Here is a 22,820-nt window from a genome sequence, read left to right as displayed (position 1 = left end):
CCAGTGCAAGAAGAACTGCCAAAAGGGGTGCGAGTTACCGGAAGGAAAGGATGTTGCCTGTACTTGCCTGCGAGAACGGGTTGGAAGACCCCCTCTCCACACTCGTACACAGGGTCATGAGCAGTGAATCAAAATTCAACCATCGCGCAACAATAATGACAATGTCGCAACCTGTATTTGTTGCGACAAACCAACCCATGCGACATAAGTTTGTCCCAACTTGAAAATAATGGGATTAACATCGTACACCACGAGTTTAGAGATTTTTAAGCCTTGCATTGCGATTTACGAACGGTAACTTCGAGTCGGTAAACACTGTAATTCTGGTGAAGCTCTATCATCGAACAGTTTCGACTTTGGGTTGGTAATAATTGATTATTCACGAGTTGAAAAGTACGCAACAAATTCAGCTTCCGTTTTGTCTGCAACAAAAAAATTCGAGATCATGTCATCTGTTACCAGTAGGGATAAAGAGTAATCGTCGCAACTTTTTTGTTGCTTGTTTTGTGTCTCTTTTGTCTGACAATTCTCTTCACTGATCATGAGTGGCTACTGGTACACTGACGGTATATAGGGTTTCAAACGACTTGGGAATCCGCGCCCATTCCCGGCACCTCATAGCAAAACCAATCAAAATATCACTTGCCACATATTTCCCAAACACACTTCCGTACACGCAGGCTTGTCCGCACTATGCATGAAAATTCTGCTCTTTGGATTTACACCATCAAGCACATCGTGAATTAAAAAGCTTTTCATTTGATCAGATAGAAGGATGTTGAAATATCCTGGTTCTTTGGTTGTTCTTGGTTCTTCTATCTGATAAAGTGAAAAGATTTTTAATTTATGATGTGCTTGCTGGTGTAAATCCAAAGAGCAGAATTTTCATGCGCTCAATGCGGACAAGCCTGCGTACACGCAGACGAGTGCACTTCGTTAGCACAAAGATGGGTGCCGAAGTGATTTCTCATTTGATTTTGATGGAAGTTCGGCACTGGTACCGGGAATTGGCGCTGGACAAGGTGCAGTAAAATCGTTCAAAACAACTACGCTACATTGTCAGGTAAGAGAAATATGTTAAACAAAAGATCATTTGCAGGCATTTCCGAGGCTAAATTTGCGAAAGGCCTAGCCCCACCTGCCGTTTCTCAAGTCGGGCGGCCATATATTCAAAACAACGCGAAGTAAAAAAGAAAAACGCAGCCACTTGCGCGTACAGCCTACCCGAATAAATTGTTTCTAAAAAAAAGTATACATTGCGTTCTTGTTCGGAATTACAGGGAATTACCACATACAATACGTAAAAATGTTCGTTGACTCTTACTCGAATGAGAAGATTGCCATTCGATTTTAGGATGATTGTCATACGACTGATTCGTCATTCCAAATGCGATCTCACGATAGGTAATAGACCTCAGGATTTCGGATAAATAAAATCTCCAAATAGTTTTGCCTAGATGTTGTGAGGCTATGCATGCATACTTCAATTTATTGATAGTTTCCCGTTCTAGATTTGGAATAAAACAAAAATGCGCAAAACAAAACAACACGATTAATTGTTTGTCTATGCAGGAAAAAATTTGCTCGTCGTAAAATACGGTGCCACACTGACCGTGCCGTTTCTCGTTCTCTCTCGTCTACCTACTGGCTACTGCTTCATCTTCTTCTTACCAATGGGAATTACGCGAATACGTTTACCGATACTTTTTGTCAGCCAATATCAGTCTACGTGTTTTGAGTCAAATAAATAAGACAGAGTTCTATGTTAAATGTTGTCCAAGTATTTTTTCTAAGATATTGATTCAATTATATACTGATAAGATACCTTCAACAAGTTCTTTTTTACAGATCCTAGAGCACGTCTTTACGTTTTACCTACGCTAATCATTTGAGCTAAGAAGAGGAGGTGTTTTTAGTAAGTAATAGGCATTGTTCGAGTTGGAATTTGGGTGGATCAATTTAATTGTTTGATTATCACTATTTTTCAGGGTTTTTGGCTAAATACTTTTAGTGAGTGCTTTGCAGACGCAGATTTGTTTGTCTATAGCTTTATAAGTTAGAATATTGTTATGCAGTTTAATTGTATTATTTATTATTCGGTTACTAATATTGGTTTTGATCACTTGACGCCCTCGCAGTGTGCCTTCTTACTTAGCTGCCTCTTTAGCTATGTTTTTCTTCAGATGTTCCTTGTAGTCCAAAATGTTACCCTTCCATTTGGTGACGGTTCCATGTTCGCAAATCCAAATTTCGTTAGCAACCTGGAAAAAAATGGAAAACGTGATCAGTACTATTTGGTATATTCAATGTGACCCATATAGCCGGTCTGGAAAGGTGGAAGCAGTACTACGATGAACAGCTGATTGACAAGGAAAATATAGCCATTAGCCTAGTGGATTAGGCTTTTGATCGCTATTTAGACGGCTTGATTGCCGTTACGGTCGGTGCATAGGTGTACTAAATGGTAATAAATGTTGAAGAGCTCAAAGAACATTAATTTGGAGAAATGCAGGCTAAGTTCCAGTGGGAACGCAGGCCAGAAAGTGGGAGAACCCACGACAATTCCAAGACTGAGGGCAACTAAGGCTTTAAAAGACACGGACACGTTTAGTACTTCCAGTGAGCTATACGCTCTTTGAAGGAAGCACGACACTAGACAACGGACTAGCATGCAACGCCCAGTGGCACAGCCGAAAACTTTTCCTGACAGCTGCGGCGGGAATCGAACCCGCGCTCCTAGCACGATGCGACTAAATGCTTGGTGACACTAGCCGCACGACCACGAAGCCACACCATCCATTCCAGAAATTCAAATCAGCTGATGATCAACTCCAAAGCAAATAAATATGCAATTCAGACGTAATCAAAACCCTACTACAGCGCATTTTTTGTCCATTTTACTCAACATTTGAAATCTTGCTCAACACCCTAGAACGTAGCACCTACCTGGTTGATAAGTCGGAAATCATGACTAACTAGCACCAGGCCACCTTCGAAATCGTTGATGGCCTCAGCCAGCGCGTCGATCGTTTCCATATCCAAGTGATTGGTAGGTTCATCCAGTAGCAGCAGGTGCGGTTTCTTCCAGGCCAGATAGGCAAACACTACTCGGCACCGTTGGCCGTCGGATAGCTGCCGGATGGGGCAAACCTGTTGCCGTCCGGTCAACCCGTAGCGACCGATAATTTTCCGCATTTCTTCCCTTTCGACCACTTCTGGGAAGGATTTCAACATGTAGTCCAGGGGACTCATGTCCATGTCAAGCAGCTCGTGCAGGTGTTGATGATATCGGGCAATGCGTAGATGAGAATTCTTGCGAATCATTCCCGCTGTAGGCACTAGGTCTCCGTACAGGAGTTTCAACAGGGTACTCTTGCCCGCTCCATTGGGGCCAACAAGGGCTAACCTGGTGTCCAAGTCGATACCAAATTCAAGGTTTTTGTAGATGTAAGGCGTTTTCTCGTTATATCGGAAGCTGACGTTTTGCACCATAATAACCGGCGGAGGAATGGTTCCACAGGACGGGAAGCAGAAGTTGAGCTGCTTTTCGTCGGTCGCCTTTTCCGTCAAACCTTGAGCCATCATTTTCGCTAGGGTCTTTTCCTTGGACTGTGCCTGACGGGCCAATTTGGCCGAACCGTGACCAAACCGAGCGATGTAGTTCTTCATATGGGCGATCTGGTCCTGTTCCCAGTTGTACTGCTTCATTTGGTTTTCCAACAATTCCAGACGAGTCTTGACGAACTGCTCGTAGTTACCCGTGTAGTATTTGAGTCGTTTCTGGGTCATGTGAACAATGTTGGTACAGACTCCGTTAAGGAAATCTTGCGAGTGGGAAATAATCACCAGAATTCGTTTGTAGGTCTTGAGTTCCTCCTCCAACCAGACGCAAGCATCCAAATCCAAATGATTGGTCGGTTCGTCCAGCAGGAGCAGATGGGGCTTCACGAAAAGAGCCCTGGCCAGGGCAATTCTCATGCGCCATCCTCCGGAAAAGTCTTTGGCCGCTTTCTGTTGCATCTCTTTGTCAAAGCCAAGACCGTGGAGAATGCGGGAAGCCTTTGCTTCTGCCTGATCGGCGGACATTTCGTCCAAGCGGTCATAGATATCCATCAGCCGTTCCTGGGACTCATCGTCATCCTGCTCGACCAGTTCGTCGGCCATTTTTTCCAGCTTGATGCGTTCCTCGTCGACTTCCATGACGCACTGGAGGGCGCTCTTGGAGCTGGCCGGAATTTCACGGGTCAAGTGGAAAATATCGATGTGATCCGGAATGGGGACTTCGCGGTTACCAAGCACTGCCAAAAGAGAAGATTTGCCGCATCCGTTGGATCCGAGAAGACCGTAGCGACGGCCACAGTTCAACTCAAGCATCGTGTCTTGCAACATTTCACAACCGAAGAAAGTGATCGAAAAGTTGGCAATCTTTATGTCACGTGACCGCGGATGCACGGCCAAGGAACCGGTGCAGGATCTCGCCTCTGCGTTGATTCTTGCCTCCTCATCGAGTTTAGCACAAAGTGCCTCTGTAAATAGATTTCAAACAAAGCGTACATTAGTTATATGAAGAAAGACCATGCAAGCCTAACTTTATCCAATACCGTATCTAACAAAATCCACGAGCGGAGAAAATTGAAGGCGATGTTCGCTGTTCTCATAGCAAATCATATATTGAGCTATTCAGAAACGTGAAAAATCCGGGTAACTTTTCACAAATCATCCCCAAAGGTAAGTGATACAAGTAGTTCTTAACAAAATTCAGCGTCTCATATGAAAATCTCTTTTTTGTTTACATATGTTACATACGGTGTTTGGTAAAGTTAGGCTTGCATTGATTTAATTCACATATGGTGAACCCAATCCCTTTTACACTTATCAAAATTATTGTTTTATTATTTGTTAAGGACAAACGTATTGGAATCCTAGTTCAATATCATTTTCATTTTGCGGCATTTGGTGGGGTAATGAGAGCGCAAGTCAGTCCAAAGCCGATGATAAGGAGGGCTGATGACTGAATAGTCTTTGATGACCACACAAACGCCATGGGATAGGGAAAGGATATTCTGGTGTGGGATTAGGGTGTTGGTACAGACTTGACAATATCAATGCTATTCAGATGCAAAATAATTTTAAGGCAGTGAATCGCATACTTTCCAAAACCAATAAAAAAAAAACAAAAATCCACAAAATGCCAAGCAAGTCATAGAAAGTGTTGAGGACAACCCTATCGCGCCGTACCAACCGGTACTGCGCACGCCGCTGGGCTCGCACTCGGCAGCATAGCTGTCACTGTGTGATGCTGGAGATGCGCATCAATGAATACTTTTAATGTGGTTGTCGTAGTATTGTTTGTACATAGTTTGTATCAGTTTGTTTACGTCCCACATAGTTCGTTTTGTACCTTTTAGCGTGTCGCAATAAATTAGTTATTTTAATTGTGATGTGCGCGTTTTAATTCCCTGATGTAGGGACGAGTTAATAGAACGACCATCGGGGAGTTCCGCGGTGCAAAAGTGGCGACGAGTATTCGCGAGTGAGGGTAGTTTTTCCGTCGACAAAAACTCACCCAACATTTCGTCACCCGCGCGGAAGAAGCGAAAGTGGAGTGCGATGGCCGACGGTGGTAGTGATCGTGACGGGCAAAATGGTGTTGACCCCGCGGGAGTGTATAATCAACGGCAATTAAATCAGCCGATTATCCCCGCGACGTCGACGACGACGACGGTCCACCCGCAGCAGCAGCAGCAGCAGCAGATTTTTGTGCCCGTTATGACGACACACCAGCAGCAGCAGCCGTTCATTCCAGTTTCTTCGGCTCAGCAGCAGCAGCAGTTCCCAACCTTCCCACCCCATCAAACGCAAGCGCCACAGGTTAGTACCGATGTTTTCATGCAACTTATGCATATCATGCAGCAATCGATAACCCAGAGCCAGATGCAACACCAACAAATCATGGCTCAGGTGATTAAGCTGCAGCAGCAGTCCGACGACGACAGAAAGCAGCTTTTTCGCAGCATTTCGTCGTCGATTAATGTACAAGTACCACCGAACCCGGAACAGATCCTTGACTCCTTGGCCAGCAATATCAAGGAATTCCGGTATGAGGCCGAAAGCAACGCTACTTTCGCGGCCTGGTACTCTCGATACGACGACCTTTTCGAGAAGGATGCTGCAAGGTTGGACGACGAGGCAAAAGTTCGCCTGCTTATGCGAAAATTGGGTTTATCGGAGCATGAACGGTACGTGAGCTATATTCTCCCGAAACTTCCAAAGGAGTTTAGTTTCGCACAGACAGTTGTCAAGCTCAAGAGCCTGTTTGGAGCGAAAGAGTCGGTTATCAGCCGTAGATACCGATGCCTGCAGATCGCGAAGAACCCCACTGAGGATCATGTGGCGTTCGCGTGCAGGGTGAACAAGGCTTGCGTGGAGTTTGAACTGGGGAAACTCACCGAGGAGCAGTTCAAGTGCTTAGTGTACGTGTGTGGCCTGAAATCGGAGAACGACGTCGAGATTCGCACTCGTCTCCTCACGAAAATCGAGGACAACAACGACGTCACGTTGGAGCAGCTCTCCGAAGAGTGCCAGCGCTTATTCAATCTGAAGCACGACAGCGCGATGATTGAATCTCAGGCCCCGTACAGCGAAGTACAAACGGTGAGGAAGTTTGGTGGGAAGCGGTTCGGTAAGCATGACCGGGAGTCTCCAAGACGTTTTTCCAGTGACGCCGTCCAGAGACCAAGCTACGCGTGTTGGCTCTGCGGTGCATTACACTACGCCCGGGATTGCAGCTACAGGAAGCATAAGTGTTCCGACTGTGGCCAAGTTGGACACCGTGAAGGCTATTGTGAAAGTGCAAAGTACCGAAGACCCGGAAGCAAGAATAAGAAGAAAGGAGTCTCGACCAAGGTGGTGGTTGTCGACGTGTGCAGCGTGCAGCAACGGCGCAGATTTGTCTCCGTTGGCCTATCCGGAACGGACATCCGGCTGCAACTCGACACCGCCTCGGATATCACCGTAATCAGCAGGGAAAGTTGGAAGAAGCTTGGCAGCCCTGCACTATCGGCCTCAACGGTGAAAGCGAAGACAGCGTCCGGCAACATCTTGTCACTCGATGGGGAATTCGAGTGCGACGTCACCATCGGCGAAAGCACACAGCGTGCGTTGATCCGTGTCACCGAGAACAAACTCCATCTACTCGGTGCGGATCTGGTGGACGTCTTTAATCTCTGGTCCGTGCCCATGGACAGTTTCTGTTGCCACGTGTCGGGTTCTCCTACGACGACCGCTGCACTCAAGTCGTCTTTCCCCAACGTTTTCAGCGAGCAGCTCGGCTTGTGCAGCAAAACGAAAGTGAAGTTGGAGCTGAAAGAAGGTGTTCGACCCGTATTCTGCCCGAAGCGTCCGGTTGCGTACGCGATGTACGACGCCGTGGACCAAGAGCTCGACCGGCTGGAGAAGCTGAATATCATCACTCCGGTCGAATATTCGGAGTGGGCAGCTCCGATCGTCGTCGTCCGCAAAGCCAATGGCACCATCCGAATTTGCGGAGACTATTCCACGGGGTTGAATGCTGCTCTCCAACCAAATCAGTACCCACTTCCACTGTCCGACGACATCTTCGCCAAGCTGGCTAACTGTAAGTACTTCAGCCAGATCGATTTGTCCGACGCCTTCTTGCAGGTGGAAGTTGACGAGCAGTGCCGTAAGTTGCTCACCATAAATACGCATCGTGGCCTCTATTCCTACAACCGCCTCCCGCCGGGTGTGAAAGTCGCACCTGGGGCATTCCAGCAGATCACCGATACCATGCTAGCCGGTCTGGAGTGCACTTCCGGATATCTTGACGATGTCATCATCGGAGGTCGGACTGAAGAGGAGCACGATCGCAATTTGCGGGCTGCCCTGAAGCGAATCCAGGATTTCGGCTTCACCATCCGACCCGAAAAGTGCACGTTCCGTAAGCAGCAAGTGCAGTACGTGGGTCATGTTGTCGACAGTCGCGGGCTACGTCCGGATCCGGCCAAAATCGAGGCGATTACCAAGCTACCGCCGCCTACCGATGTATCCGGAGTGCGGTCCTTCCTGGGGGCCATCAACTATTATGGCAAGTTCGTCCCCAACATGCGAAAGCTTCGCTACCCGCTCGACAATCTGCTGAAGGCTGAAGCGAAGTTCCAGTGGACCCCGGAGTGCCAGAAAGCGTTCGAGCACTTCAAGAAGATTCTCTCCTCGGATCTGCTGCTCACTCACTACGATCCGAAGCGGGAGATCATCGTTTCTGCCGACGCGTCATCCGTTGGGCTTGGGGCGACCATCAGCCACAAGTTCCCCGACGGCACCATCAAGGTCGTGCAGCACGCGTCAAGGGCACTCACGAAGGCAGAGCAGGGCTACAGCCAGCCGGACCGCGAGGGTTTGGCCATTATTTTCGCCGTAACGAAGTTTCATAAGATGCTCTTCGGACGGCACTTCCGGCTGCAAACCGACCACCAACCTCTGCTCCGGATCTTCGGCTCCAAGAAGGGAATACCGGTCTACACGGCAAACCGGTTGCAACGTTTCGCCCTTCATCTGCTTCTCTACGATTTCGAGATTGAGTACGTGCCCACCCACAAGTTCGGCAATGCGGACCTGCTTTCCCGGTTGATCAACCAGCACGTCAAACCCGAAGAGGACTACGTCATCGCGAGCCTCAACCTGGAAGAGGATCTCAGGTCAGTTGTAACTAATACAGTTAAAGTGTTGCCTCTCAATTTCAGAGCCGTCGCGCAAAGCACCCAAGCAGACCCGCTGCTCCGGAAAGTCTACCACCACATCCAACACGGTTGGCCCGAATCCAAACTCTCGGTGGTAGATGGGTGCATCATGTTTGCCGAACGGCTCGTCATCCCGTCGCTGCTCCGCAAGCGATGCCTCGAACAGCTTCATCGTGGTCATCCCGGCATGCAGCGTATGAAAGCCCTCGCCCGAAGCTACGTGTACTGGCCCAGCTTGGATGCCGACATCGTCAACTTCGTCAAGGCATGCCAACAGTGTGCGTCCGTAGCCAGATCGCCTCCTCACTCTCCACCGGTGCCGTGGCCCAAGCCGACCGCTCCCTGGCAGCGCGTCCACGTCGACTACGCCGGCCCGATCGAAGGCGAGTACTATTTGATCGCCGTCGACGCCTTCTCCAAGTGGCCAGAGATCATCCAAACGACCCGAATCACCTCAGCGGTGACGATTACCATTCTCCGTGGGTTGTTTGCTCGGCTGGGTATGCCCGTAACACTAGTCAGCGACAACGGTACCCAGTTCACGAGCGCCGAGTTCGCCGATTTCTGCGCCTCCAACGGCATCGAGCACCTCACGACGGCCCCGTTCCATCCACAGTCGAATGGCCAAGCGGAGCGATTCGTGGACACCTTCAAGCGGGCCGTGAAGAAGATTCGAGAGGGGAGAGGATCGATACAGCAAGCACTGGACATCTTCTTGCTGACGTACCGAAGCACGCCCAACCGGGCGCTACCTGACCAGAAGTCGCCATCCGAGGTCATGTTCGGGCGCAAAATCCGTACGTGTCTCGAGCTTCTGCGTCCTCCACCGGTACGTACACCAGTGCAACCGTCCGACGACAAGAAACCGAGATCGTTCTGCCGGAACGACACCGTCTACGCCAAGCTCTACGGCCGAAACGGTTGGAAATGGGTTCCCGGCACAGTCGTCGAGAAAATCGGAGACGTTATGTACAACGTGTGGGTTGAAGATCACCGAATGCTGCGCTCCCATATCAATCAGCTCCGGAGTCGCCAAGCTGCTGGCACGACACCGAAGCAACCCGTCAGGCAGGCCGCCTCCAGCCAGCATTCGTTGCCGCTCGACATCCTGTTGGGTGCCTGGAATCTCCCAAGTCGACTATCAGGCACGCCGACACCGTCGCTTGTCCCGAGCGCCTCTGCATCGTCACCTACGTTGGGACCAGTCTCCAGTCCAGAGCCTACCCTGCTAGGTTCTCCGCCGGCCCGTGCGTCGTCTACGCCACGGCACGAGGCCCCGGCGACTCCGTCCATATCATCGTCAGGTACAACGTCAACATCTACCGAATTCGAATCCGCTGTCGAAGTTGAACCGGTGGTAGATCTCCCTAGGCGTTCTTCACGGACTCGAAGACCGCCAGTCAGGTTCGACCCCTACCACCTCTATTAAGAGGGGAGATGTTGAGGACAACCCTATCGCGCCGTACCAACCGGTACTGCGCACGCCGCTGGGCTCGCACTCGGCAGCATAGCTGTCACTGTGTGATGCTGGAGATGCGCATCAATGAATACTTTTAATGTGGTTGTCGTAGTATTGTTTGTACATAGTTTGTATCAGTTTGTTTACGTCCCACATAGTTCGTTTTGTACCTTTTAGCGTGTCGCAATAAATTAGTTATTTTAATTGTGATGTGCGCGTTTTAATTCCCTGATGTAGGGACGAGTTAATAGAACGACCATCGGGGAGTTCCGCGGTGCAAAAGAAAGAAAAAGCGCTCGATTGTTTCTTTTGTCAATTATAACAAACGGAAACTTCTACCCTCTCCAACTCGTCAGTCACCCCAGAAAAATATCCCTTTAATCGAATTGTCCACGTGGTCTTGTAGTACCCCTACTAGGTAAGAATCAGTCATTGCCATACCTACTTCTGCTATTCTGTTATTATCAACGCATCCCCTGGCTTTCGCCCATCTGCGTTGTCTTTTCACTAGGCAATACGTCTACCAATTGATGTTTATGGGCTTGCCGGACCAAGTCATGTGGCTAAGCCAAACACCCCACCTACAACTGTTGGGTAGGCACCATTGTCCCGCCCACTGGTCTTTTACAGCTAGTTGTAGGTGCATGTGTGCGTGTAAGTATTGGTGTATGTGTGTTAGTGTTACAGGGTGGCCACTCTGAGCGGCAAATAAAATTCCTGAGTTTTTCCCGGGTTTCCCGATAGCTTTTTGAAATTTTTCCCGATTCTAAAATAGAATGATTTACAGTGAAAATTAAACGTAACTTACTAAGAAAAATTTAAGAGAATTAATATTGAATATTTTCAAATCCTTGGGTTTTACATAGTATTCATATGAACTTGAAAATAAGTTTACAACTGATTTACTTAATATTTAGCTAAGTCATGTGTTGATTGTCTCGTATCCAATGATGGGCATTGAAGCTACGACATCTTCATTAAAGATTCTTAAATTTAAATTTTAAGATGACCAACTAGTACAAATTATGCAGTTGTTTAAGCAAATAAAAATAAAAAGGATAACCCTGGGGGGGGGGGGGGGGGGGGTGTCGCAATTCTCAGAGAATACACTATGATTATAGGATTTACGAATCTAATAAGTGGATTTCTTAGTAATAGTCCAAAAAAAAATCTTAGTAAGTTCGTTTGGGAAACTAATAGGGAATAACAGAATGCCCAGAAAAAAAAATATTCTGGATGGACTTCTGGCGGAATATCTGGAAAGATTTATCGTGAAAGAATTTTGGAAACGATTTTTAGGGAAATCTTCCGTGTAGTACTTGTGATGGTCATTTTTAAGATAATTTGATAAAAAACCAGTGGCGAACTTTAAGGTAGCATAAATGGCTACTACAGAAAGTCAGGCAGGTTACTTAGGCTGAAATGGTTAATTCTAGGAGAAATTTGAGAGATCAAAGAAATCTTAGATTTTGTCCGATAAACGTCTAGCTTTCAGTTATTTCCTCAGCGATTGCAATATGAAGTTCTCAGAGATTTAATTTTTGATCACATTTTCAGATATGTCAAGAATTTCTCTAGGAATTCCTGAAAGATTTGTTTTTGAGAAATTATTTCCCCCAAAATTTAGAGGCAGATTCATTATTTGGGATTTTTTATTTCCATAAATCATACAACTATATTGCTCCAGATGCTTTTGAATACTCACTGAAACTCCCGCGAGAATTTCAATTGGTAGTTTAACTAGAAACTACGAATATTTCAAATTCTGGAGAATTTGCTGAACCAAGAGTTTTAGCAGGCACTTATGCTAAAGCTTCGCCAAAAAGGGATTTTTCCGATAACTTACTCCGGCTTTCTCCGAACATTCAGTTCAACAGATGAGTACATCAAAGCACTTCATGAAAAACAACAGAAATCTTTCAAACAAAATATTAGAAATACTTTTATGAACTACACTAGGCGTGCTTTGAGGAATTCCATCAGATATTAAAAATCCCTTTAAATATTCTTTCAAATGTTGAGCATGAGCATGAGCATGAGCATGAGCATGAGCATGAGCATGATTGACCGCCCGCGGTTGCTCCTCTGTTATTGCAAGGACAACTGCATTTACACAAAGAACCAACAGATGATGCTTGGGATTAGCTTTCTCTTCATTGTGTAAATGCTGGAATCCCAATACTTTTCAATAAGCAATACCAGCGCCGGCCGCGTCCGAATGCAGGTCAATTGAGGATAGGGAAGGAAGTGATGACGTGATTCTCGCTTAGGCCAATAACCGAGGAATTCTCTGCGTTACTACGAGAAATCACTAGGAGTTTGGACAGGGGAAATGGAGATGTGTTGAGGATTTTGTCGGGGTAAACGAGTGTAATGTTTTGATTCGCGATTAATAATGCGCTCGCGAAGAAATACCCTTCTAAACCTTGGACGACGAACGCGATCTTTTGTGCCTCAAAACTCACCCTACATAAGTTGTTAATTCGCAACTAAGGAGAACACAATGCTAAACACCGACGCATCTGTAGTTTGCGTTTCCGCGCGAGACAATGCTGAACGCGATCAATTCACAAGTATTAACAAAATAACACGTGATAAATAAATCAGAAAGATCTTACCGCATGGTTCGCCGTCTATCTTTTACCGACCCTCTCTTTTTCCAGAAATTCATGCAACCTTTATTTGAGTCAAAACATTTATTCATTTGGACTAAAATATAACAAATGTCGACACCGAAGATGAAGAACCATTCAAATTGTTGTGTTCATGCAAAAAATGAAAGGAAATCATTTATTATCAACTAAATGTGCATTTGGAACTAGCGCCGACACATGACGTGACGAACTTTTCAATATTTGTTAGATAAATACACAAAAACCTGAGCAGAATTGTATAAATCCTTTAGCATTAATTATTATTATTATTATTATTGTTATGATAAAATGGAAAGAGCTCACCAATTAACATCCTTCGAAGTGTCCAGTGCGTATGTGCTACAGCATTTTCCACTAATTGGCCTCTTCTCCGAAATCACACTGAACCGCTACAACTACACACGGGTACGTCAAATACAAAGTCAGTCAAATAGACGACGACGACGGACGATCCGAATGAAAACGCGGCCTGTACACTTTGCCTCCAAAAACTCAAAGCGGCATTTCGACGTTACCTCCAAAAACACACTAAACTGCCCTGTACGAAGACGAGCACTGTGAAATAGGCGACGACGACGACGCGCTCGCGGCCGAACCAAATGAAAAAGCGGCATTTTGACGTTGCCTCCAAAAACACACTCATAAATATTCTTTCAAATGTTTTTCACTAACTATTTTTAAATTGTAAGAATGTTTTCACCAGAATTACTCATCTAGGTTTTCATAATTTTCATTTGAATTTCTTCTTGCAATTCATTCATTCATTCAAAATTTTATCAGCATCCTATCCAAATTTTCTCAATGACTTTTCGCTCAAAGGACAAAGGCTATATCAAGTATTCTCCTAGAGATTGTACAAGCATATTTTTTTTAGAAAGAAGTTATAATTTTTGTTTTGTTTTATAAAACTTTTATAGGACGCATGATGTTTTCTGGAACATGTACATCCTGAAATGCACAAGTGTCATATGAATCTATAAATTTTTGTATGTGTCTCAACCAGTATTTCCACCAGAATGTTCCTTAGACTATCCTTAAAATTGTTCAAATTGTGATGTTAGGTAACATCACTATGATTAACTTTACTTGTCATGAATCGACGATAAGATATTAATTTCCAAGAATGGTTTTTATGCCAGTTCACCCACTATGTTATTATAAGTTCAACAGTTGTTAACTGCATTTCCCACAAATTCCCGTACTTATGATTCTGAAGACTGTACAAAATTTAGAATTTTGGAAATTCCCGGTGACTAGCAACAATTCCCGAGGTTTTCCCGACTTTTTCCCGGTGGTTTCGAATTCCCGAGCTTTTCCCGGTTTTCCCGACTGGGTGGCCACCCTGGTGTTAGTGTATTGTAGGCGCCAACTCGTTCTAATCCACTCTGATTGCTAACACCCTATTGAACCATTACCCTCAAATCTGGCAATCTATGAAATAGAATGAGTTAAGCGCCTGGAATAATAGTCAGTTAATCAAACAAGGATTATTAGTATTAAAGTGAAGATACAATGAAGCAACGCCCCGAACCTCAAGAGCACAAACCCCAAGAACCAAATGACAGGCTGCGTGAACAGTCGATCGACTGGCCACCACCAGTGAATAACCAATCGAGCAAACCCTCCAGCACAAACCGCCACCACCAAGGTGTCAAGCGACCCGTGCCGAGGAATGAGTGATCGAGGAGGTGAAAAAGATGCTCGATCTTTAACGGAGCCTGTGGGGCACCTGGGCACCCCCCACAGTAAGCTGTCCCTTACCGCGTTAATGCAGAGCTCTGGCGTGGTGGACATTCTTTCTCGTGCGACTCGTGGGAATAAAATATGAGTAACAAACCAATACAGAAATCAAGTGTAGCAGGTAGTAGTGGTGGGATCAACCCCTTCGCAAGAAGCGGGTTGATGAGATCTCCGACAAGGAGAAGTGAGGAGATAGGCGCTGGGAGTTGCGTACGCAGCTCAAGCGTGGGTGCTCCAGTCCACTTCCCGGCAAGCCAGCCGGTGGAGGTTATGGACGGAGCGTGGTTGTTGAGGGCCGTCAACCGAGGATCCAAAGGACGGTCCGCAATAGAGGTGGCTGAGCAGCAGCTTGGCAAAATCATCGACTTTGCGTCCACTAAGTCGAATATAAGCAAGGACCTGAAAACGGCCTTGCTTCGACTTAGGGCGTCGATCGACGATGCCAAGCAGGAGCACGCGGCACTCGCGTTGCTGACTGCTGCAGCAGCGGAGCCTGCAAATGAGAAGGTGCCGAAGTTTACCCAAACGGAGGCCTTCTCCTTCGCAGGAAGTCCGAATAAGGCGGAAGCGACTGCTCGCGACAAACGGGGCAAGCAATCGCAGAAGCGGGCGAGGCAACCGTCAGGCGAGGAGCTGTCTGGCGGTGCCCGCAAGGCCAGGCGAATCATTACCCCGAAAGTCGGTAATAATGCCGGAAGGTCGGACCCCAGCCAGGGTTCCCGGAAAGCTGGGAAGGGTGGGCCTGAAAAGGCTGGCCCGTCCCGGAACGATGGGAACAAGGGGTTGCGACCGCTAGTGGGCCCTCAACAGCCACAGAGTAGGGCGATCCAAGGGGTGGACCCCCCTTGGACGAAGGTAGAGCGGAAGAGGAAGAAGAAGGCGAATCCGCAGGTAGTAGCGCAGGACACCAAGCCAAGGCGTAGGAGGGCAGGTGCCAAGCGCGAGAAAGGCGACGCTATCGTCATCAAGACGGAACAGTCCAAGTACTCGGACGTCTTGAAGATGATGCGAAGCGACGCCAAGCTTGAGGGTCTTGGAGCCGACGTACGCAGTATTAGACGTACTCGTACGGGCGAGATGATCCTGGAGCTGAAGCGCCAGAAGGAGCACAAGGGCGCCGCCTATAAGAGGCTGGCAGAAGAGGTCCTTGGTGAGGGTGTGCAGGTGAGGGCTCTGACACATGAGGCGACTCTGAAGGTCAAGGACATCGATGAGATCACCGAAGTGGAAGAGCTCGTCACGGCACTGCGGCAACAGTGCGATGTGCAGGTGGCCGCCGCAGCCGTTAAGCTACGGAAAGGGCCAGCAGGGACACAGATAGCTTTGGTTCAGCTACCTGTGGCGGACGTCAAAAAGTCCGTTAAAGTAGGGAGCATAAAGGTGGGTTGGTGTGTATGTCACCTGACATTCCACGAGCCACCAGAGGTTTGCTTCAGGTGTCTGGAACCAGGACACAAGTCGTGGGACTGCAAAGGCCCCGACAGGCGCAAACTGTGCAGGCGATGCGGCGCTGAAGGTCATAAGGCCCAAAGCTGCACGAGTCCGCCCATCTGCATGATCTGTACCGGGAAATCCTCGAACAACAGACATCCGATGGGTGGTCCAAGGTGCCCGGCCTTCAAGAAAGCCGCAGTGAACAACAAATCACAGTGCAGGTAACGCAGCTGAACCTGAACCACTGTGATGCGGCTCAGCAACTGCTTTGTCAGGCAGTTTCTGAGTGGGAGACGGATATCGCCATCATATCGGACCCATACCGAGTACCCGCCGGCAACGGCAACTGGGTCGCGGATGAGACCAGAAAAATGGCGGCGATATGGACGACGGGTAAATACCCCGTTCAGGAGTTGGTGTCTACTACCTATGAGGGCTTCGTGGTCGCCAAAGTAAACGGGGTCTTCTTCTGTAGCTGTTATGCGCCTCCGCGGTGGCCGATCGAGCAGTTCACGCAAATGCTGGACCGCTTAACGACCGTGCTAACAGGGCGAAGGCCGGTGGTAATAGCGGGCGACTTTAATGCCTGGGCCGTGGAATGGGGAAGCCGGTTCACGAACCAGCGGGGTCAGATCCTGCTAGAAACACTGGCCATCTTAGATGTCGACTTGGCTAATGTCGGTACCAAGAGTACCTTTAGTCGAAACGGAGCGGAGTCAATTATTGACGTGACCTTTTGTAGTCCTGGCCTAACAAGTAGTTCGAACTGGAGAGTAGATGATGGCTACACTCACAGCGACCACCTGGCGGTTCGCTACAGTATCGACTACAATAACAGCAGACAGCGGATAGAAGAAGAGGCGGCTAGGTCAAGGCCAAGCCCTCGCAGGTGGAAGACATCATACTTCGACGAAGGGGTATTTAGGGAGGCGCTCCGCCGTGAGCGAAACTTAATCGGTTTAGACGGCGACGAGCTGGTAGCGGTGCTCTCACGTGCGTGTGATGCGACCATGCCTAGGCGAGTCCACCCTAGAAATGGGAGGCCACCGGCTTACTGGTGGACCGACGCGATTGCGGACCTGCGCCGCGCCTGCCTACGGGCTAGGCGGCGGATGCAGCGAGCACGATCAGAGGAAGAGCGAAACGAACGGCGGGTGGTGTTCGCCGCTGCAAAAGCCGCGCTTAAGACCGAGATAAGAGCAAGCAAAAAGGCCTGCTTTGAGGGTCTCTGTCAGAGTGCCAATACGAACCCGTGGGGTGACGCCTACAGGATCGTTATGGCCAAGACGAGAGGTGTGATGGCTCCTACAGAGCAATCTCCAGAGATGTTGGAGGGGATCATTGGAGGACTTTTTCCGCGTCATGATCCTAGTCCTTGGCCTCCTTTCGTAGGACAGCCGGGGACTGGGGCTGGCGATGAGGAGAGGGTCACCGATGTGGAACTTGCGGGGATAGCTAAGTCCCTTAGCGTAGGTAAGGCCCCAGGTCCGGACGGAGTTCCGAACCTGGCCTTAAAAGTAGCTATTGCAGAGGCTCCCGAGATGTTCAGGTCTGCTATGCAGAAATGCCTGGACGAGGGAGTTTTCCCAGAAGCTTGGAAGAGGCAGAGCCTGGTACTATTTCCAAAGGCGGGGAAACCACCCGGAGACCCGTCGGCATATAGACCAATATGCTTGATTGACACGGCGGGGAAGGTGCTCGAAAAGATCATCCTCAATAGAATGTTGCGGTTCACCGAGGGCGAAAATGGCCTTTCGAGTAACCAGTACGGCTTCCGGAAGGGGAGGTCCACCGTAGACGCTATCTTGTCGGTTACAAAAACTGCCGAGAAAGCACTCGAGCCTAAGAGGAGGGGAATTCGCTTTTGCGCGGTAGTGACTCTGGATGTAAGGAATGCGTTTAATAGCGCCAGCTGGTCTGCTATTGCCGATGCGCTCTTGCGTCTGGGGATACCGGAGTACCTGTACAAGATTCTCGGAAGTTACTTTCAGAATCGTGTACTAGTCTACGACACGGAGGTGGGTCGGAAGTGCTTTCACATAACCTCAGGAGTCCCGCAAGGTTCCATCCTGGGTCCGGTGTTATGGAATGTCATGTACGACGAGGTGTTGAGGTTAGAGTATCCAGTGGGAGTGGTGATTGTCGGATTTGCCGACGACATTACGCTCGAAGTCTACGGTGAAACGATCGAGGAGGTAAAGTTGACTACCAACCACTCGATCAAAGTTGTGGAGGCGTGGATGCGGTCCAGGAAACTGGAGCTGGCTCACCACAAGACAGAGGTGACGGTTGTTAACAACCTGAAGTCGGAGCAGCAGACGGAGATCAGTGTAGGAGACTGTACTATCCTGTCAAAGCGCTCCGTCAAACACTTGGGCGTGATGATCGACGATAAGCTTACCTTCGGTAGCCACGTCGATTATGCCTGTAAAAGAGCCTCCACAGCTATTGCGGCACTGTCCCGGATGATGTCCAATAGCTCTGCGGTGTACGCCAGTAAGCGCAAGCTTCTGGCTAGTGTTGCTACATCCATACTTAGGTATGGCGGCCCGGCGTGGGGCACCGCGCTAAGTACTAAATGCTACCGACGGAAGCTGGAAAGTACTTACAGGCTTATGTGCCTGAGGGTTGCGAGCGCGTACCGTACCGTGTCACACGACGCTCTCTGCGTCATTACTGGTATGGTGCCTATCAGCATTCTTATCAGTGAGGACATGGAGTGCTTCGAAATGCGCGGCACAAGAGGCATACGCAGGACTGTCAGGATGGCCTCTATGGTCAAATGGCAGCGCGCGTGGGACAGTTCCACCAAAGGAAGGTGGACCTATAGGTTGATACCGAGGGTAGATAGTTGGATTAATAGGCGCCATGGGGAAGTTTCATTCCACCTGACGCAGGTCCTTACAGGTCATGGTTGCTTCCGACAGTATCTACACCGTTTCGGGCATGCGGATTCTCCAGAATGCCCAGTGTGCAATGGTTTAGAGGAAACGGCGGAACACGTTTTGTTCGTGTGCCCGCGTTTTCGCACAATGCGTGACCGCATGCTTGCCACATGCGGGGAGGACACAACTCCGGACAACTTGGTCCAGAGGATGTGTAGGGATGAGTTTGGCTGGAACGCCGTTTCAACGGCTATTACCCACATCGTCTGGGAGCTACAGAGGAGGTGGCGCGTGGACTCGGAGAATGGCTAGTCCAGATGCAGTACAAGAGGTGGTCCAGGGGTTCGGAGTCGGCTTCGTAGGTCATACCGGTGCCCTGCGGTCGAGATCGACCCTTACAACGATTAAGTGGCCGCGGAGAGGAAGTCCCGGTAGCGGTGCTGTCGTGGCGTCGGTCTACTGGGTTGGATCCGAGCCCGCGGTTGGAAAGGGGTCCCCGGCAAGGGTCGGGGTAGGTGAGATCCTGCTGTCTGCAACCTACGGGTGCATCTGATAGGGCCTGAAGGGTAGTGATACCCTTCCTTTGCGGGCAGGTCAGATCGGGTTGCACGTGGGCATCAGTTCTTGATGTCCGCTCAGCAGTAGGGCGCGGGCGGGGTTGACCCTGCCCGCCTTCCGAGGACAAAGGGAGTGGCGAGGACCACTCGGGAAACTGGCTAAGCGCCAGCATGCTACCGTGATGGACTCTCCAAAGCGAGTCATCGATGTTCGTTGCTGCAGGCTACGCAGCTAACCTTGTGGGTGCGATGTGCACTAGCCCCTCTCTGAAGCAATACCTTCTTGGTGGTTCCGGAGAGACGTAGGGTTTGGCGACCATAGGAATGGTTTAGTGGGTACGAGGAGAGAGTAGTCCTGGATTTTACTTTTGTTGTAGAAGACGGCCTGTCAGACCTACACTACCCTAACCTTCTGTTAGGGTGTCTGTTGAGCAGATTATCCCCCTATGGTTTAGAAGGAAAAAAAAAAAAAAAACCGCCACCAGCTCTCTCGACCTGCGCCCAACAAATCCGAGGCACAGCCCAGCCATAGCTTCACCTTAAAACCAAAATCTAGATTGCAGAGCACAATACTTCCCAAGTAACCACGCAGCTCGGGCCGCAAATCACGCACAACACGTCACAAATGAGACAAACACTACCCCGCCCGTACAACCGAAACCGATCTAGGGTAGAGAAGGGTCTCTTTCCACTACAACCCCGACTCAACTGCACCCACAGGGAGCGCACCCCACACACACACTGCACTCATGCATCCATCACGACCCGAGCCGCACGGTCACCTGGGTTGCTTCTATCTGCATGACCTCACCCAACCCGTAACGCAGAGTTTAAATCCCTCTCTTGCATTACAAAGCAGTCCCTCTTCCCAAAGTTTGTGCGTGGCATAAATGAGATTATAAAGCTGAAGAAATCGTCACCAACACAACCGCCAACAATGAGCACCACGTATGTGGCAGCCCTAATCCTACCTAATGCATCTGACAGGAGCCAAGATCTATCGTGTATCCACAATGGAATCCTTTGTGGATACACAAATGTTTACATACAACATGTTGGATTCTTAAAGATGGCGTCCTAGCACCCTGGTGATGAGCACTCAATGGTGTCGGCAGAATCAATGACGACCTCCTCAGTCCCAAACCCAATTATCCTACACTACCCAAGTAACCACAATGCTGAAGCCGTATGCACTGCACGTACGAAGTACATACAGACCTACCCGCACCGCCTAAACAAACCACCTAGGCCGAACACAAGCCAAAATCGGCGCCACCACTGTTAAACCACGACTATGCCAGTAGGTATAATCGCAATTCAGCAATCGTAGATCCATTCCCCGCTCCTACTGAGCCCTAACGATCCATATGCTTGTCAATATATGCACCCCACATACGCAACCCCCACAACCCAGCAGTATGGTCACTTGAGTATCCTTCAGTAATTTTTACCGAAATCTCAACTGCTGAGCGTTTGGTAACGGGTAACGAAATTCTGTAAAAAAATACCAAATTTCGGTAAAATCTTATCGTTTATCTGTCAAACTCTAACAAAGTTCGGTAAAAGTTGCAAACTTTACTGAAATTTTACTGTAAAACAAACTTAACCGTTGAGTTTTCGGTAAAACATTACCGAAGTATAAGTAAATCATTTTTCATCTATTTTTTCAATAAATTGTAATGCATATGATTCCAAAGAAATATTTTTTTTAAACATGTACTGAAGGGACCTGCATCAAGTTCCGTGAACGAAATTCTTATGTGAAACTGCAACATTTTCTTAACAATGTTCAAATATCAAAATTCGGAAGCTTTGAATCGGGGTGAAGTTGATCAACCAATAACATAATATTCTAAGACTGGAAAAATATTGAATAAACTAAATTTGATGGTGCTGAATCTAAAAAGATTTCAAAGTTCTTTCGACTGGTTTATTTTATAGGTAAATAATAAAATAAGTTCAGTAAATTACAGAATGTCTCACTTCAAACGCTTAAAAGGTAGACAATTTCTATGAAAGGGTTTTGAGATGGTCAAAAATGGGTCTACGTAGTTTATGGACAGCGCCATATATTCTGTTCGGTCAAGGATACTTATCAACGTTTTTGTATCCCATAAACCCCTTTATTGAGCATTAAAAATCTGTTTCCTGGAAAAGATCTGGGTACTTTCTAGTTACAGAGAAGCTAATTCATCCTCCAGGTAAATTATTCAAGGTCGCCCTCGATGACTCACTCGGTTACATGATTATGTGGCGATAGGCCACCAAACATCACTGGTTTCATTTTTCTTTGCAATGGATAACTAAACAGTTAGCCACTTACCTTCTTCGGTCATTTCAACAGACGACCCATTGGCAGTGCCATTCGCTGGCTTTTCATCCTTCTTGGCGCTCTGCACCAGCGTAATCTTCTTGTTGCGGCCTTTCTGCTTCTTGTCGGGTGCCATCGTTGTTGATTTTGTTGCTAAAACACTGCAATGACAACAAAAGCGCGGAATTATTTTTATTGCAATTGCAACACCACTGTTCTGACTGATGCTGATCGAAAGCCAGCTGTTCTATTTCCGCATTTGACTCTTCTTTTTTTTTCTCCCCCTTTGGAAAGCGCACTGAAGGAAGATGCATCGCGTGCATGTAAGGGTAGGGAGCGCATCGAACAATGAAATTTCGCAGGTAATTTTCCATCGCACTTCAATGCATTTTCCGGGCGCTGATCGATTTGAAATCACTTTCTTTCGTTACCTTTCGACGGAATCTAGGCGCAGGATAAAATTTCGTCGTTTTTGACGCCAGAAAACAACAAAAAATTGCAATTTAATGAAATTTCCACGAACCTGCAAATTTTCTCTTTTTGCTTGACAAGATGAAAAGACTTTTGGAGCAAGGAGCGCGTCAGAGAGTCCGCATGTTCCGCAGGTGACAGATGGGAGGGTCGTCTTGCAGGCGGGACCGTCACGGGTGACGCTTGGTTCGTTTCAACACGGAATGGGCGGAGGTGGATTCTTAAGTTGGACTTTAAAAACAAATTGCCTCAATTTAGGCGTTTTTCTCTAAAGACGATGTTGACACATTCTACCGCACGCTAAGAAAATGTTACTCTAAAATGAGTAAGATTCACACAAAACTGAGCTATCACGGTCAGAAAATTCACACAAAATTGAGCTAAACTGGAACAGCTCAAAAAATGAGTAAATTTTTTTCCAGCCATACCCAGCACGGAGGAAGTTAGGCGTTCGACACTGTTAGGCATTTGTTAGATATGTTGCTCATCGAAAATTTCTGGAGAGCATAAATCATAACCCCGAAATTATGCTCAGTGTTCGATTCTTTCGCGC

General features: G+C 47.9%; 2 protein-coding genes across 3 annotated transcripts; one reads left to right on the top strand and one right to left on the bottom strand.

Moving 5' to 3' along the window:
- Positions 1 to 1,447: 1,447 nt before the first annotated feature.
- LOC115261492 (ATP-binding cassette sub-family F member 2-like) lies at positions 1,448 to 22,468 on the bottom strand. Of its 2 annotated transcripts, none has more exons than XM_062858516.1 (4): positions 22,320 to 22,468; positions 21,809 to 21,957; positions 2,947 to 4,526; positions 1,448 to 2,261 (listed from the first exon to the last, which is right to left on the bottom strand). In XM_062858516.1, the coding sequence occupies exons 2-4, from the start codon at positions 21,930 to 21,932 to the stop codon at positions 2,148 to 2,150; spliced, it is 1,818 nt and encodes a 605-aa protein (XP_062714500.1). In that variant the 5' UTR covers positions 21,933 to 21,957; positions 22,320 to 22,468; the 3' UTR covers positions 1,448 to 2,147. The 2 variants fall into 2 exon arrangements, with proteins under 2 accessions (XP_062714500.1, XP_062714499.1); XM_062858515.1 differs by having other exon boundaries at positions 22,228 to 22,383.
- LOC134291150 (uncharacterized protein K02A2.6-like) lies at positions 8,850 to 10,425 on the top strand. Its single transcript, XM_062858517.1, has one exon. The coding sequence runs from the start codon at positions 8,866 to 8,868 to the stop codon at positions 10,183 to 10,185; it is 1,320 nt and encodes a 439-aa protein (XP_062714501.1). The 5' UTR covers positions 8,850 to 8,865; the 3' UTR covers positions 10,186 to 10,425.
- Positions 22,469 to 22,820: the final 352 nt, after the last annotated feature.

Source organism: Aedes albopictus, chromosome 3, assembly GCF_035046485.1.
Source record: "Aedes albopictus strain Foshan chromosome 3, AalbF5, whole genome shotgun sequence".
In the NCBI taxonomy this organism is placed as follows: domain Eukaryota; kingdom Metazoa; phylum Arthropoda; class Insecta; order Diptera; family Culicidae; genus Aedes; species Aedes albopictus.
This window is presented reverse-complemented; position numbering and strand designations above follow the sequence as displayed.